The 13,384-nt window shown below is 41.1% G+C and overlaps 1 protein-coding gene across 1 annotated transcript in view; it reads left to right on the top strand.

Annotated features, from left to right (window-relative positions):
• The first annotated feature begins 325 nt into the window (after window positions 1-325).
• Window positions 326-13,384, top strand: part of LOC107602061 (transcription factor 7-like 1-A) — a 31,782-nt gene continuing 18,723 nt past the window's right edge. Inside the window, exons 1-3 of the mRNA XM_016294454.1 lie at window positions 326-981; window positions 1,085-1,157; window positions 1,260-1,384. Coding sequence (XP_016149940.1) covers window positions 796-981; window positions 1,085-1,157; window positions 1,260-1,384 — 384 coding nt within the window. The 5' untranslated portion in view covers window positions 326-795. The remainder of the gene's footprint in view (window positions 982-1,084; window positions 1,158-1,259; window positions 1,385-13,384) is intronic.

Below are 13,384 nucleotides of genomic sequence, written 5' to 3'. Positions count from 1 at the left end.
GGACAACTTTTTTTTTTTGCACTCTTTAGATTCCAGATTTTCAAATAGTTGTATCTCGGCCAAATATTGTCCTATCCTAACAAACCATACATCAATGGAAAGCTTATTTATTCAGCTTTCAGATTATGTATAAATATCAATTCCACAAAATTGACCCTTATGACTGGTTTTGTGGTCCAGGGTCACATTTGTTTGAATCAAGGTGGTCTCTGCTAGAGAAGTGCCTACTGTCTCTTTAAGGGGGGGTTGTCTTGTGAATAGAGTGTCGGTTTACATCTCAGACTCCTCCTCCTTCATTCTGATGAGGGTGTTCCTTCCTTCTGCCCCAGACCGCATCCATCATCCAGGGATACAAATGTTTCTTTATTCACATTCGAGTCTGTCACCGGAGCCGAATTATAAATATTAAACATACAGTCGGGACGTTCGTGCGCCTTCAATCAAACCATGTGATTGACACGGAGAGGTTCGAGCGTTTGGAAGAGAAACTCGGAAGGACTGAAACTTTTTTCGTGCATGACTTTCCGTTCTCTGCAGGACTATCAGAAGATTCCAGGCTCGCGAATGGATATCAAATGATGCCCGTGGACTGTTTGGGGGGGTTATTTCAGTGTGGTTTTGTAGGAAGAAAACCCCAATCCACAATATCTGATCATGGGAAAACTGGGAACGTCTTGTTGTTTCTAGCCTCGGCACAGTCGCGCTTGTAAGATTTGGGGTTCATTCGGATTACAGCTCTCGCTGAGAGAAGAAAGTTTCGTTTTAATCAGACTTTTGGGGTTTTAAAGGGCCAACATGCCTCAGTTAAACGGAGGAGGAGGCGATGACCTGGGAGCAAATGATGAACTTATTTCCTTCAAAGATGAGGGTGAGCAAGAGGAGAAAATATCCGAGAATGTGTCGTCGGAGAGAGATCTGGACGAGGTGAAATCTTCCCTAGTGAACGAGTCCGAGAACAACAGCAGCTCATCAGACTCCGAAGTAAGCAAAACATTTTAAACAAATCATTTTAGTGCACTAATGCATGCATAAGTGTAATTAGTAGCGCTCAAACTAAACCGATGCTTTATTTCCCAAATGCAAGCAAACAGACAGGCGTCCCCGACCCAGACCAGAACTAGAAAGTTACGAGAAACAGAGAGAATACTTTGCGGAAGGTAAAAAAAAAAAAAAAAAGCCTTCGACATGTATTCCTTGTGTTTTGTGTGAGTGGTTTATGCATAGTAATGAAAATTATTGGTTTGCTGTCGCCCCTAAAGCTTTGAGACGACAAGATGGAGGATTTTTCAAGGGACCCCCTTATGCTGGTTATCCGTTTCTTATGATCCCAGATATTACGAATCCATACCTCTCCAACGGATCGCTATCTCCCAGCACACGAACGGTACGTGCCATTTCACTTTAAACGCAACTATCACCTTCATGACGTCACGCCGCACTCCGTAAATTTTTCTGTTGCAATACGCGCCTTAAAAAGTCGCCTTTCAATGCGCCGTATTCTCTTCTTTGTTTGACTTTTTCCTGTTTAGGATCTCTTTTAAGCCTCAAAAACTAGTTAATACCCAAGCAAACTTTGTGTTCCAGGAGTTTACAGTTGTTTGTTACCACTTGTTGAGTCTTGAGCATGCATGCAATAGGAGGCCATTCTTATGCATTGCACAATAAGTCATTTAATGGGCTCACCCGAGCACAAAAGAAGCCTTTATTCGCGGCCTGCAATGGCACGAAAATGGACTTTTCGCTGTGAGATGTCTGCACAATTAATTTTGTATTATCATAACAGGCGACAAACTGGAGGCAAGCCCAGGCAGATAGGATTCATCCAGCTTTTGGTGTCAGGAATGTGTCTTTACTCCTTCTTTTGTTGTTGTGTGATAGGATGTTGCCCGGTTAGAGAGTCGAATTTACGACTGGGCGCATAGATATCGAAAGCAGGAATGTTGGTTCTGATTGTGTGTTTTTATGGCTTATGTTATGAAGACCTTTGAGTTCATTTGAGCCACATAGATCAGTTCTAGATAAGTTCTTCCCCATCAGTGAAAATTAGAGGGCTGTTAGGCGACTATTGTTATCATTAGTTACCGCTTGACGGCCCTATCGGAGGTCTCTACTGGATGCCCATTATCTTAATGACATCTTCACCGGGGTGGGGGGTTGGCTAGGGTGACCATACGTGTCATTTTCCCCGGACGCGTCCTGGCCAGGATTTCTATTTTGCCTAAAATATCTAGGTTTTGGCTTTGTTTGCGTGTGTACATCGGTGTATGACATCAAAACACCATACAGACGGTTCCTTATGCTTTCAAAATGCTCTCGAGGTACTTTGATGTCAAACACTGATCGATCTGAGCTGCTTTTAAGTCGAACACACATCCTATGTACGCGTAATTGCATCGCTTTGACCGTAAATCCCACCTTCTCACACATACCATGATTGGTGGATTATGTACAATGCCTGCATGTTATTGGTCAAACTACTTTTCGATCATTACCTTGAGCAAGCATGAAAACAGGAAAAAAAAGCCAAAACAAATCCTGGCAAGGACTCGTCCGGGAAAAATGGCACGTATGGTCACCTTAGGGTTGGCTACCTGAGCAGCAAGCCCCCACCGAGGTGTCTGAATCGCAGGCAAATTGCTGCATATGTTTGCCTTCCTCCATTTAGCTCCATTGGTGTTTTTTTGGCACAGTGTTTGCCTGTTACTTTCTAAAGCCACTGTGTCAATGTATAAGTGATGAGGCATGCGAACGTAGGCTAACATGTCATTGTGGAAAAATTTCAGCAAGACTCTGGCAATAAACATTCGTTCATTGTGCTGCTAACTCATGAGAATGCATGAATCTGTTGGTCATACATTTGGATATTAGATGTGGCATTAGGTTTGCTTGTTTGCAGCACAATGGTTTTTATCAACTCCTCAAATAGCATTAGCCAGAGAATGGTTGCTGTCGCATGAGTGGTTTGACTAAGGTAAACAGGTTACCTTTAGCAGCTGTAACAAAGAGCGACTGTGATTCTAGTAGATAAGATGGATAATAACATCTGATTTCGGGCTTGTTGGTGTGTATTTGTGTGTGTGTGTGAGCCTGAAGGCAACTGATTCAACCCTGTCTTTCCCATTGTACAAAAGAAAGGTTGTGTATAGTTTTGGAGTACAAAAGTTTGTGAAGCGCCACTCAGTCTATGAGGGGCAAAAAAAACATGTAATGTTACTGAACCGAAGCTGAAAATTGTTTACAGTAACTGTTGGCACTGGATTTTGAGTGTAAACACAACCTGCTATGCTAAGATTTTTTGAGGGAGCTTTATTTTCTCTCAGATCTTTTTGTTTTAATTTGTACAATGAAAAAAAACACTAAAGCTCTTCTTGTAGAGGGTTTAGCTTCCCTCTTCCAGTTATAAAGGAGCTTTAGATACTTTTTCTTAACTGCGTTAGTCTGCTTTAACAAGGTTTGCTTTGACCCCAGGTTGAAGTTGCTTAAGGTTTTATCTTCCACAATGTCCTCTTTTTTTCGCAAATGCTAATTCAGCACTTTTGTAGTTTTGAACATCCCCATCAGTTTAACAGCATTGCTCTTTGTTTGCTAATTATCACTTCCTTATTTAATAATGCTTCTTAATTGATTTAATTATATTCTGTTGGGTGTAAACAACAGTCCACTGATTAGTCAATATATTTTTGATAGCGCTGTGAGTCTAATCTTGTTTGATTTTCTTACTTGGTTTTGTTGGTGTGGCTGTAATGTTTTGTTTATTAATTTGGTCTGCTAAAGTTTGTTAGATGCTATTGCTAACATTTTATGCTAGCTTAATCCTAGTGTAGCACAGCCCAGTAGCAAGTGAAACTGACTTTGCAAAAACAAGCAACGTTTAAGGTCCATTCACACCAAGAATAATAACTTTAATAACTATATTAGTGGATTGGCTAATGGAGGAATTCTGGACAAAACAACTGTTGCAAAAACTAGCAAAGTTTGTCAAGGTCTGTTCACAACAAGAACGATAATTATGACAGCCATGTTAGCGGATTGGCTAATAGGTGACTTCTGATTGACTGACAATGTTTTTCTTGTTCTTCAACTGGGAAAAAAAACGTTCTGAAAGTGATTCCAATAATATTGTTCTTCTGTGTTGTTGTTGTAATAGTTCCCTATAACATAGAATTAGAAAGATTATTAAAACTTTATCCTTTATCCTTATAGTTGGTGTGAATGGACATTTAGGTGCCACAAACAGCAACAATGCAGAAAAAGCGAGCATCTGCACAATGTTAACAGAAAAGCATTGTTGTCGAAGCACTTCACACTTAGGGCTGGGTATCGTTTGGCTTGTTTTCGATACCGGTGCCAAATCGATACTTTTAAAACGGTTCCGATGCCTAAACGGTGCCTGAACCGAAACTTATTAAAAATAAAAATTCCCCAAAAAATGATGGATTGGCCATTAGCACCATAAACACACGATGTTGGTTTCATTCATACTGGATGCCAGAGGGCACCCTCGCACATAAAATCCAGTAGCTGAAATCATGACCCTCCAGGAAATCCCTTATATGGACAATGGCATTGCTATTATAGCTGTAACTGAGTAAACGGAACATATAAACCTTTTGAATGATAAAACAAAGACAATAAGCACTCGACTGCGACAATATGGTTTATCTGTGTTATTCAAGCCATCTCTGGTATTTTCATAATAATTAAGTACATTTATAATCCATTGCTAATCGATGTATTCTTTTTGAAGTAGCCTATGGAACATATTTTCTGCCTCGTTCTGTGACAAGAAGCCACATCAGATCACAAAAGGAAGCATTTGACTGGTGTTGCAGAGTAAAAAGGTTATAATGTTCTCTCTTGTTGGACAACTGGTTTAGAAATGTGAATACAAGGGAAGTTTTGCTTTAGGCATTTTAATTTAAGCATGTTTAGCTTAGTTAACGGAAGGCTACCTGTTGCCATCAGAGCAAGTGTAATTACTGCATTCACGCACTCCTCGGATGCTCTCATTTCCCGAGTTGTGCTTTTAAGTCGGAATGTGAAAACAACATGGACACTCACGTTACTACTACAAAGATTTGTTGGATTTGTATTATTACAGCTTTCTGACTTGAGTTCACATGCATTTTCTCAGTAGGGAAATCATTTTTTGCGTGCGGTGCCTGTGACGATGCTTCTTACGTCCGTTTCGGAGAACCAGAGGACTAATATTTCAATCGATCGCTCCGGCATGGCACCGAAATCTGCGTTCTGATTCAGTTCTAGTACATACCGGTTACGTTGGTACCGGGATTCAGTACACAACCCTATTTGCACTTGTGTGTTCACTTCCGTTGGGGTTGAGCCAAGCTAATACGCGATTTTAATGAAATAGTCGTACTAGCGAGTAAGGGAACGTTAGGGAAGTCATGGCCTAATGTTTAGAGAGTCGGACTCGTAACCCAAAGGTTGCGGGTTCGAGTCTCGTACCGGCAGGGATTGTAGGTGGGGGGAGTGAATGTATAGCGCTCTCTCCCACCTTCAATACCACGACTGAGGTGCCCTTGAGCAAGGCACCGAACCCCCAACTGCTCCCTGGGCGCCGCAGCATAAATGGCTGCCCACTGCTCCGGGTGTGTGTTCATGGTGTGTGTGTTCACTGCTGTGTGTGTGCACTTTGGATGGGTAAATGCAGAGCACTAATTCTGAGTATGGGTCACCATACTTGGCTACATGTCACGTCACGTAAGTGGCAAGCCCTCGATCACATAGCTGCGCTGTCGGAGCACGTCGGCCCTTTTTGACTGGCATTCTCTTCCCCTCCATCTTTCTTCCACTCTTTAAACTCTCTCCTCTACGATGGTATTTTAAGACCTCCGAGACAATATAAAGTAAACAGAGGAATTGTCCTGCGTACGAGAGGGCCTCATTTGACATAAACAAACAGTGCTCAGGAGAGCGGCCTTGTCAACAGCCCAAGCCTTTTCCACACACTCAGCACTCAGAGACAGGGTGGGGGTAGATGGCGAGAGAGAAATCAGGCACCCCCTCTCCGGCCTGTCCCACCTCCCCGTCTTCAGCTACAGAGGGGACATTGTCCAGGCCTTTAAGTTAAGACAGCATTCCTGTAGTGCAAGACGGTTCAGGAAACCTGAAAACCGGTGTACGAATGTTTGCACAATTGACCAAATAAACTTTTTTTTCTTCTGGAAGGATAAACTAAACAAATCCAAATTAATTTAGAAATATTTCTGTCTCTCTTTTGCTGTGTAGAAGAAGTGTGCTGTATGAATGCTGCATCTTGTTAGGAGGCCAGGAATTTCATGAGACATAAACCAATTCTCCCTTTTCCCCTTTTAATGTTACTACTTCATCAAGTGGCGACCGTTTAAAAACCTTCCCGCCGTTGGACACGTTCCACCGAAGACCCTTTCTGGTAACCTGATTATTGACTGAGATTAAAACCAGAAAGTTCCTTAAAGAAAGAACTGTCAAGCCAAACATTATTTTCCTCCTCTGGTTTTCCACACAAGCTTGGCGTCGTTCTAGACGTCTGATTTTTTTCTTTTTTGAACAAAGCAAAATAAAGACCTAATTTACAGACGTTCCTCCTGAAAGGAGAGTGGTTTATGAATCTGTACATGAGGGCAAACCACAGGGGCCGAAGAAATGCTACAGGAAGTAGATAAAGGAATGCAGGGAGCTGTTCCCAAGGCCGTAACGCAGATCTCTTTCCTGTTGATCATATCACGTCCTGCGCTAGCCGCATGGAATCATTCTGAATTTGCTGTGTTTTTGCAATGGATTTTATCTCTTTGGCTAATTATCTTCGTATGGCATTATGCTTACAGTATGGCGTAGATAGCAAGAGTGCCATCGTTACACAGTGGTTTTAATTAGTTTGTGTTTTTAATGTAATGAAGCAGAACTGCTCCGTATCTTAACGCATCTGCTTTTTATTTTATTATTATTCTAATTTTTGAAAACTCATTTGCAATACTTTCTAATTAATTTCTGGTACTTATGCTTATACAGTCCTAGAAAAAGCTAATACATATGATAGCTTTTTCTGCAGCCGTTTGTAAGTTACTGAAAAGTTTAAACACTGTGGCGCTATCAAAAACATTGACTGTTTGTTAAACATCTCAACCAGCCTGGCATAGCAACATTGGTTCAGCCAATGGCATGAGTTTTGGGGCAGGGCTGCTTGTTTGAATGACCAACTGCAGACGGAGGCAGTTTTTGAGTCATTTTTGCACAGAAATCACGCGCTTTACCTTTAAGAAACTGATATTTCTTGTAATTTTTTGATATTTTTTTTCATTCTTTTGCGCAACTCAAAATAATAGGCTTTATTTATTTATTCATGCTTTGAAAAAAGCTGATGGCAGAAGTGTTGGTTTGATAAATAATTAAGCCCATTATTCTGAGTCTCGTCGTTATACTTTCTTTTTTATATGCAATTTGTTTCACCTCAGTATTCAGGTGTGTGTTTATCTTTTTGTCATTGTAAAGTATCTTTTCATTTGTCTGCACTCACATTCATTTGTCCTTGTGGGAAAACTCTGGGCTGTGAATCAAAATGATTTCAAGTGTCCAAAGACAAATCGTGAATCTAAAATGGATGCAGTTAGCCTGATCTTTTAGGGCCGTGCTCCGTTGGGAGCAATATAAAAAAAAAATTCCCAAAGCAAAACAGACTGAAGCTTCATTGGAGATTCTGTGTTGGTTTTAGTGAGTGTGTGTGAGCCGCTGACGTCATTCTCCATTGATAAGATTGTGCTGGCAGTGGTAAGCGCTCATCAAAACCCACTTCATGTTCGCTTGCATGTCCTGCAGTGAAATTCCCCCCCACCTCCCCATTTTGGTCACAAAAAACAGCGAGCTCTCGCTCAGAGCTGTGTACTGACTTCATGCATCACTCCATGCTAATAAAACTTGATTGTGCCGGGGATAAAGTTTAAGGGGGTGGGGGGGCTTCAGGCTTCATCAGTCTGGTATTTTTAACAGCTGTTTTCAGTTATTACCTCGCAGTCAGAGCTTCCTGGGGCCTCGGGAGGGAGAGAGCGAACGGGGTGTAGGGGGGTAGTTAGGGGTAAAGCATTATGGGAAAGAAACGAATCAAGCTGTGGGGATGAGGGTGCCAGGTGGGTGAGAAAGTGGGCATGCGGCCAAGAAGTAAGTGTGTGTGTGTGTGTGTGTGTGTGTGCGTGTCCTGTTGGCTTAGTTGGAGCACATGAACACTGCGATAACACGTTATCTCATCGCATCCCTCTACGGTCTCACATGGCCTTGTTGTGCCCGCTGCGTCATGCCAGGCTGAAAAGGCCATGGGAGATCTGATATCTGCAGCATCAGGATTTTCTTGTAGGGTGAGGTGTACTTTCAGCTAATTCCTTATGTGATCGGTTGCTTGTGATATGGTTATCATTGCGTGCTTTTAATTACTGCTCTGTAATTTAATTACTGTCTTTCCCACCTAATGTTACCTTTAGCACAAAGAATGCATGTCTTCTGACTTACGAAACCTGATAAAAAGAGAGTGGCTGATATGGAGTTTTTAAGGGCAGATTCCAACACTTTGCTTTGTGAAATTCAGCTTACATAGCTGGAAGCATCTGCATTCACATATTTACTTAAAGTATGCTTCTGGCCTTATTTTATGCAATATTTATAATGCAAGAAACTTTTCTGTTGCACAATATATGTCGGCATCATATTTTTATATATATTAAAACATAATATACCAACATATATTGTGCAACCGTAAAGTGTGTATGTATATATATATATATATATATATGTGTATATATATATATATATAATATGATATGATACTGACATATATTGTGCAACCGTAAAGTATATATATATTAAATGCAAGAAACTTTTCGGTTGCACAATATATATATATAATATAATATGATATGATATGATACCGACATATATTGTGCAACCGTAAAGTGTGTGTATATATATATATATATATATATATATGTATGTATGTATGTATATACATTGTATAAACAGAGTAACGTTACGTGCGATCGCGAATCTGAAAATGAAAGTGAAACTAAAAGCGATCATGCATTCAAAAGCATGATACCAGTTTCAATGCCAGGTATAATAGCGGATCCCTGATGCCGAAATATATATTTATATTCATATTCATATTATAAGGAAAAATATTGAAATATATATAGTAATATATATATATACAGTATAGATAGATAGATAGATATATTTGTACTTGACAGTGCTTGCTTGTGGATGGACTTGACATTAAAGTGTCTAAATTTTTTAGATTTACTAGTATCGAAAAAGATTTAAGTTCCGTATCTTCAAAACAGCAGTTAAGCCCACAAATAATTGTCCAAACACTGAAGGGCGTTGCTGGCATTAGCAGTGAGTGTATGTATTATTGTGATGGTGTCAGCCATAAGCTTCGCCCATATTGAGCACCTTTCCCCATCTTAAGGAGTCATCGGTGGAGAAGCTCTTTGTGGGTAGGGGCTAGGGGGTGGGCCGGCGGCCCCGATTCTCGTGTGAAATGAGGGATGTTCTATAGTGACTCTTGGCCGAGGCGGCAGGGAGTGTATGGGAGCTTTTATGAATAGGGGCCTTTCAGCCGTTCAGTATGGCTCTGAAAGGCTGAACAAAAGCCTAGAGGGTGGCGACTGAGAGCTACACGGTAGATCCACAAAACACTTCACTTTGCAGCGGCGTAGTCGTAATCCCTAAGACATCAGCCATTCCAAACGTAGGCATTCAAGAAATGTCACATAAACAAAGTGGACGGCTGACAAATCTTCGAGAAGTTTAACGCCATAATTGGCATTCAATTGGCCAGGCTTATGGTTGTCAAAATGTTGGATTTGTTGTCGGTTTGGGAGTCTTATTCAAACACTATGGCTGCTGAAATTTTGTGGGAAGTTGTTTCCCTGTATCCTACATGGAGATGGGTCGTTTTTCCATGCATTTGACAGTGAGATACATCTTCACATTGTTTCATTTAGGGGTGAGAGGTCAAGGTTCACAGCCTGTTGACGTGACTCACAGTTGAGTGGGCACCAAAGTTCCCAGATTCCAGTAGGGGGGTCGTCGTTGCACTCCGGGCCTGGCAGCTTTTTCCCTCCCCTTCCCTTCTAAACTCTCCATTAGGATTCGCTCAGAACTGTCAGACAACATGTAGTGTAAAAAACAATCTTGCACACACCCTGCTGCTCACTTCCTCTCAAAAACGATGGTCCGTGGCGTGATGATTAATTAGAAAAGAAGAACAAAACAAAACCTTGCTCCAGTTCTTTTGGCTCCAGACATTCATTGGTCCGCTGCAGTCTGGCTCATTCAGATTTGTGGAGTGGAAGTGACGTAACCGCTGGCACAAAAGAGCAGCCGTGTGATTGGAGGAGAATGCATATTGTGTGCCGTTGGGGGGTCCGTCACAGACACGGCACTTCTACAGCTCTCACCCTGACCACAAGGTTGAGAGCAGCTCCATTGTCACATGACATGTTCACACTGGACCACAAGCTTTTGTGTGTGTGTGTGTGCATGCTTTTTTGTTTGTACATGAGAGTGTATGTCTTATCCAGCTGGGCCTTGTGGGTCAGGGCATGGGCCGCCCCTCCCCGCGCACAACTGCAGTTTGGACCCAGAGGCACAGTTGAGGGATTGTGAAAACCCCCTGAGCCTTCCTCATTTCTCCAGATGAGTACCTCATTGTAATCGACTGAACAGGAGTGCACTTTTTTCCTTCTCTGTACTTTTGTGTTACTTATAAACTTGTCTAACAGTTACATTGTCGACCAAAACTCGTTCTCTGGTTTAGTCAAAAGTGATTACCATTTCAACAGTTACAAGTCCTGTTGAGTTTTGGTTAACAACATTAAGAAAGTTAGGGGACATAATCGTTGTTTCCAATGTAACTGTAGGTTCCCAACATATTTTCCCAATATGTAACATTTCCAATTGTTAGTTTCTTAAAGACTTGTCAAAAGTGGTTACCTTTCCGACAGTTACATCCTCTACCTTTGGTGTTGTAGACAAACAAAACTCGCACTCCACTTTGGGTTTCTTATAACCTTGTTGAAATTGGTGACACAGCATTTGTAATGGTTACCTGGTGCTTTCAGTTTCCATTGGGAAAAATGTTGGTAAAGTTGTAACTTAGACCCTTGATCACTTTTCCAACAGTTGCATCCTCTAACTATCAGAACTTCTGTAACTTTTCCAACAGTTATGTACTCTATCGGTTTGAACTTCGGTACTTTTAGAACTTTGGTTATTTTTTCCAATGGTTGCATCCTCTAACTGTTAAAAATTTGGTAACCTTTTCCAACCATTACATCTTCTAACTGTCACAACTTTTGTAACATTATCCAACAGTTACATCCTTCAACTAGAACTCTGTAACATTTCCAACAGTTGTCATCTTAACTGTCAGAACTTTGGTAACTTTTCCAACAGTTCCAACAACCTCTAACCAAACTAATTAGGAGAAGTAACTGTTGGAAAGGTAATCACTTTTGACAAGATTATAAGTAACTTAAAATTAAGAATACCTTTTTGTTGACTACAATGTCACAAATTATGGGATAATATAAATGTTTGAAAGCTTTATGGGCAGACTGTAGGAAATGTTTCAAATTTGTAACTTTTTCAACAATAATGTCCCCTAACTTTATTGATGCTGCACACAACCAAAACTTGAGTCTTACAGACTTTTTGAAAGTGGTAACCTTTCCTATAATTATGTCCTTTACCTTTGTTGATGTTGCACTCCTCAGTTAGTGAAAATTAGTGATGTGGCATTTGCAATAGTTACCAAGATCAAGTTTATAAGACACTCAATATAGAGAATGAGTTTTGGTTGATTTAAAATGTTGAAGTTTGGGAACGTAACTGTCGACATTGTCATCAGCCACAACTCTTCTTCCCTTTGGTGACATTACAATATGTCGCTAATGTTCAATATTCATGTTTTTGATTTGCAACCCAGGCGCCAGGTAGTTGAGTTGTTTAGGTTTTATACCGTTCTCTTGCGATTGTAAGCAATTCCTAGCATCGCATCTCGCTCCCTCTGAAACACACCCACAGTTTGTCACTGCCAATGTCGATGGTGCGTTCCCCTAGCCGCCTGGCTCCTAGACCCAACCTCGTGAAAAACCACACAAAAACGCTGTGTGTACTTTAGAACTGGTTACAGCTGCAAGCAGTGAAATCTGGATTGTGTTAGCCCATGCACTGTGATTTATAAATTGTTTCTCAGGCCATAAATTCCCACTATAATTGCACTCCAAGCCTCCTTCCACTCTCCTCACTCTTTCTCTCCCCCCTTCTTTCCCTCTCCGTCTTTCACTCCTGCGCTTCCAGACGCACACACACTCCGGCGGTACGTGGTCCGGCACTAATTGTTTGCAGGAGGGAACTGGTTTGACAAGGCAGAAAGTTTTTGAAATTAGGCAGGGCGGTCACAGTTGTGAGTCAGGGCTCAGGTACGGTGTGTCATGCCTCCATATCGCCCCCATGGACTGTTATTGCACAATAGCATTTGTTAAAGATAGCACTTTAGCCATTTAGTGCAATTTTGCAAAAAAATTGCATTATTTCCTCTCCTGGGTTTAATTGCAGTGATTTATTCCTGAATGTGAATTTCGCTCCCCCAGGCCTCTCAGTGGTAGATTCAAGTTTTATACTTAACAGCCAACAGGTTATAAAAAATAACCCTGTTTATTTGTTGTGCCTCAAGTTCTCCATATGGAGGAAAGCTTGTCAACAAATCCGCTTTAAACGAACAAAACTGCAGTGGCTGCTGTTTAAAGATTTTCCAGTTCTGTTGCGATCAGGTGACATGATTTTTTGCGCTTTTGACGCCGGTTAGACTTGTGTTTTAGCCGGAGGGGTATATTGGGAAAGGGGTGAAGTTTGAGTTGGTGTGTGTGCGTGTGCGTGTGTGTGCGTGTGTGTGCGTGTGTGTGCGTGTGTGTGTGTGTGTGTGTGTGTGAGTGAGTGAATGTGCTGGGGGGAGGTAGTCTACCAAGAGAACACAATAAGCTCTTTGTCTTCATTATGCACTTAGCATTTGAGAAAAGTCTTCAACTGTCTTTAGGACCAATGCACCACATTTGGATCTCTGATTTCAGATGCATATCCTATGCATCACTTAGTCTTATTCAAATACTTAGAGCCTGCATTTTTGTTGGTCATTTTATTTTTATTTTTATTATTATTATTATTGCAAAATATAGTTATTATGGTAAGTTGGATGCCTACAAAGTTGTAGATTACTATAGCGAGCACTTTTGGGTTATAAAGTGGTTTTGTTATCCCTCTTGGCTGCTTGTGGGTTAACAAGCCCAGGCTGTTCATTGTAAACCTGGGTATATTTTGGACTGCAGTGTTG

Source organism: Sinocyclocheilus grahami, unplaced genomic scaffold (assembly GCF_001515645.1).
Source record: "Sinocyclocheilus grahami isolate Dianchi unplaced genomic scaffold, SAMN03320097.WGS_v1.1 scaffold318.1, whole genome shotgun sequence".
NCBI lineage: Eukaryota > Metazoa > Chordata > Actinopteri > Cypriniformes > Cyprinidae > Sinocyclocheilus > Sinocyclocheilus grahami.
This window is presented reverse-complemented; position numbering and strand designations above follow the sequence as displayed.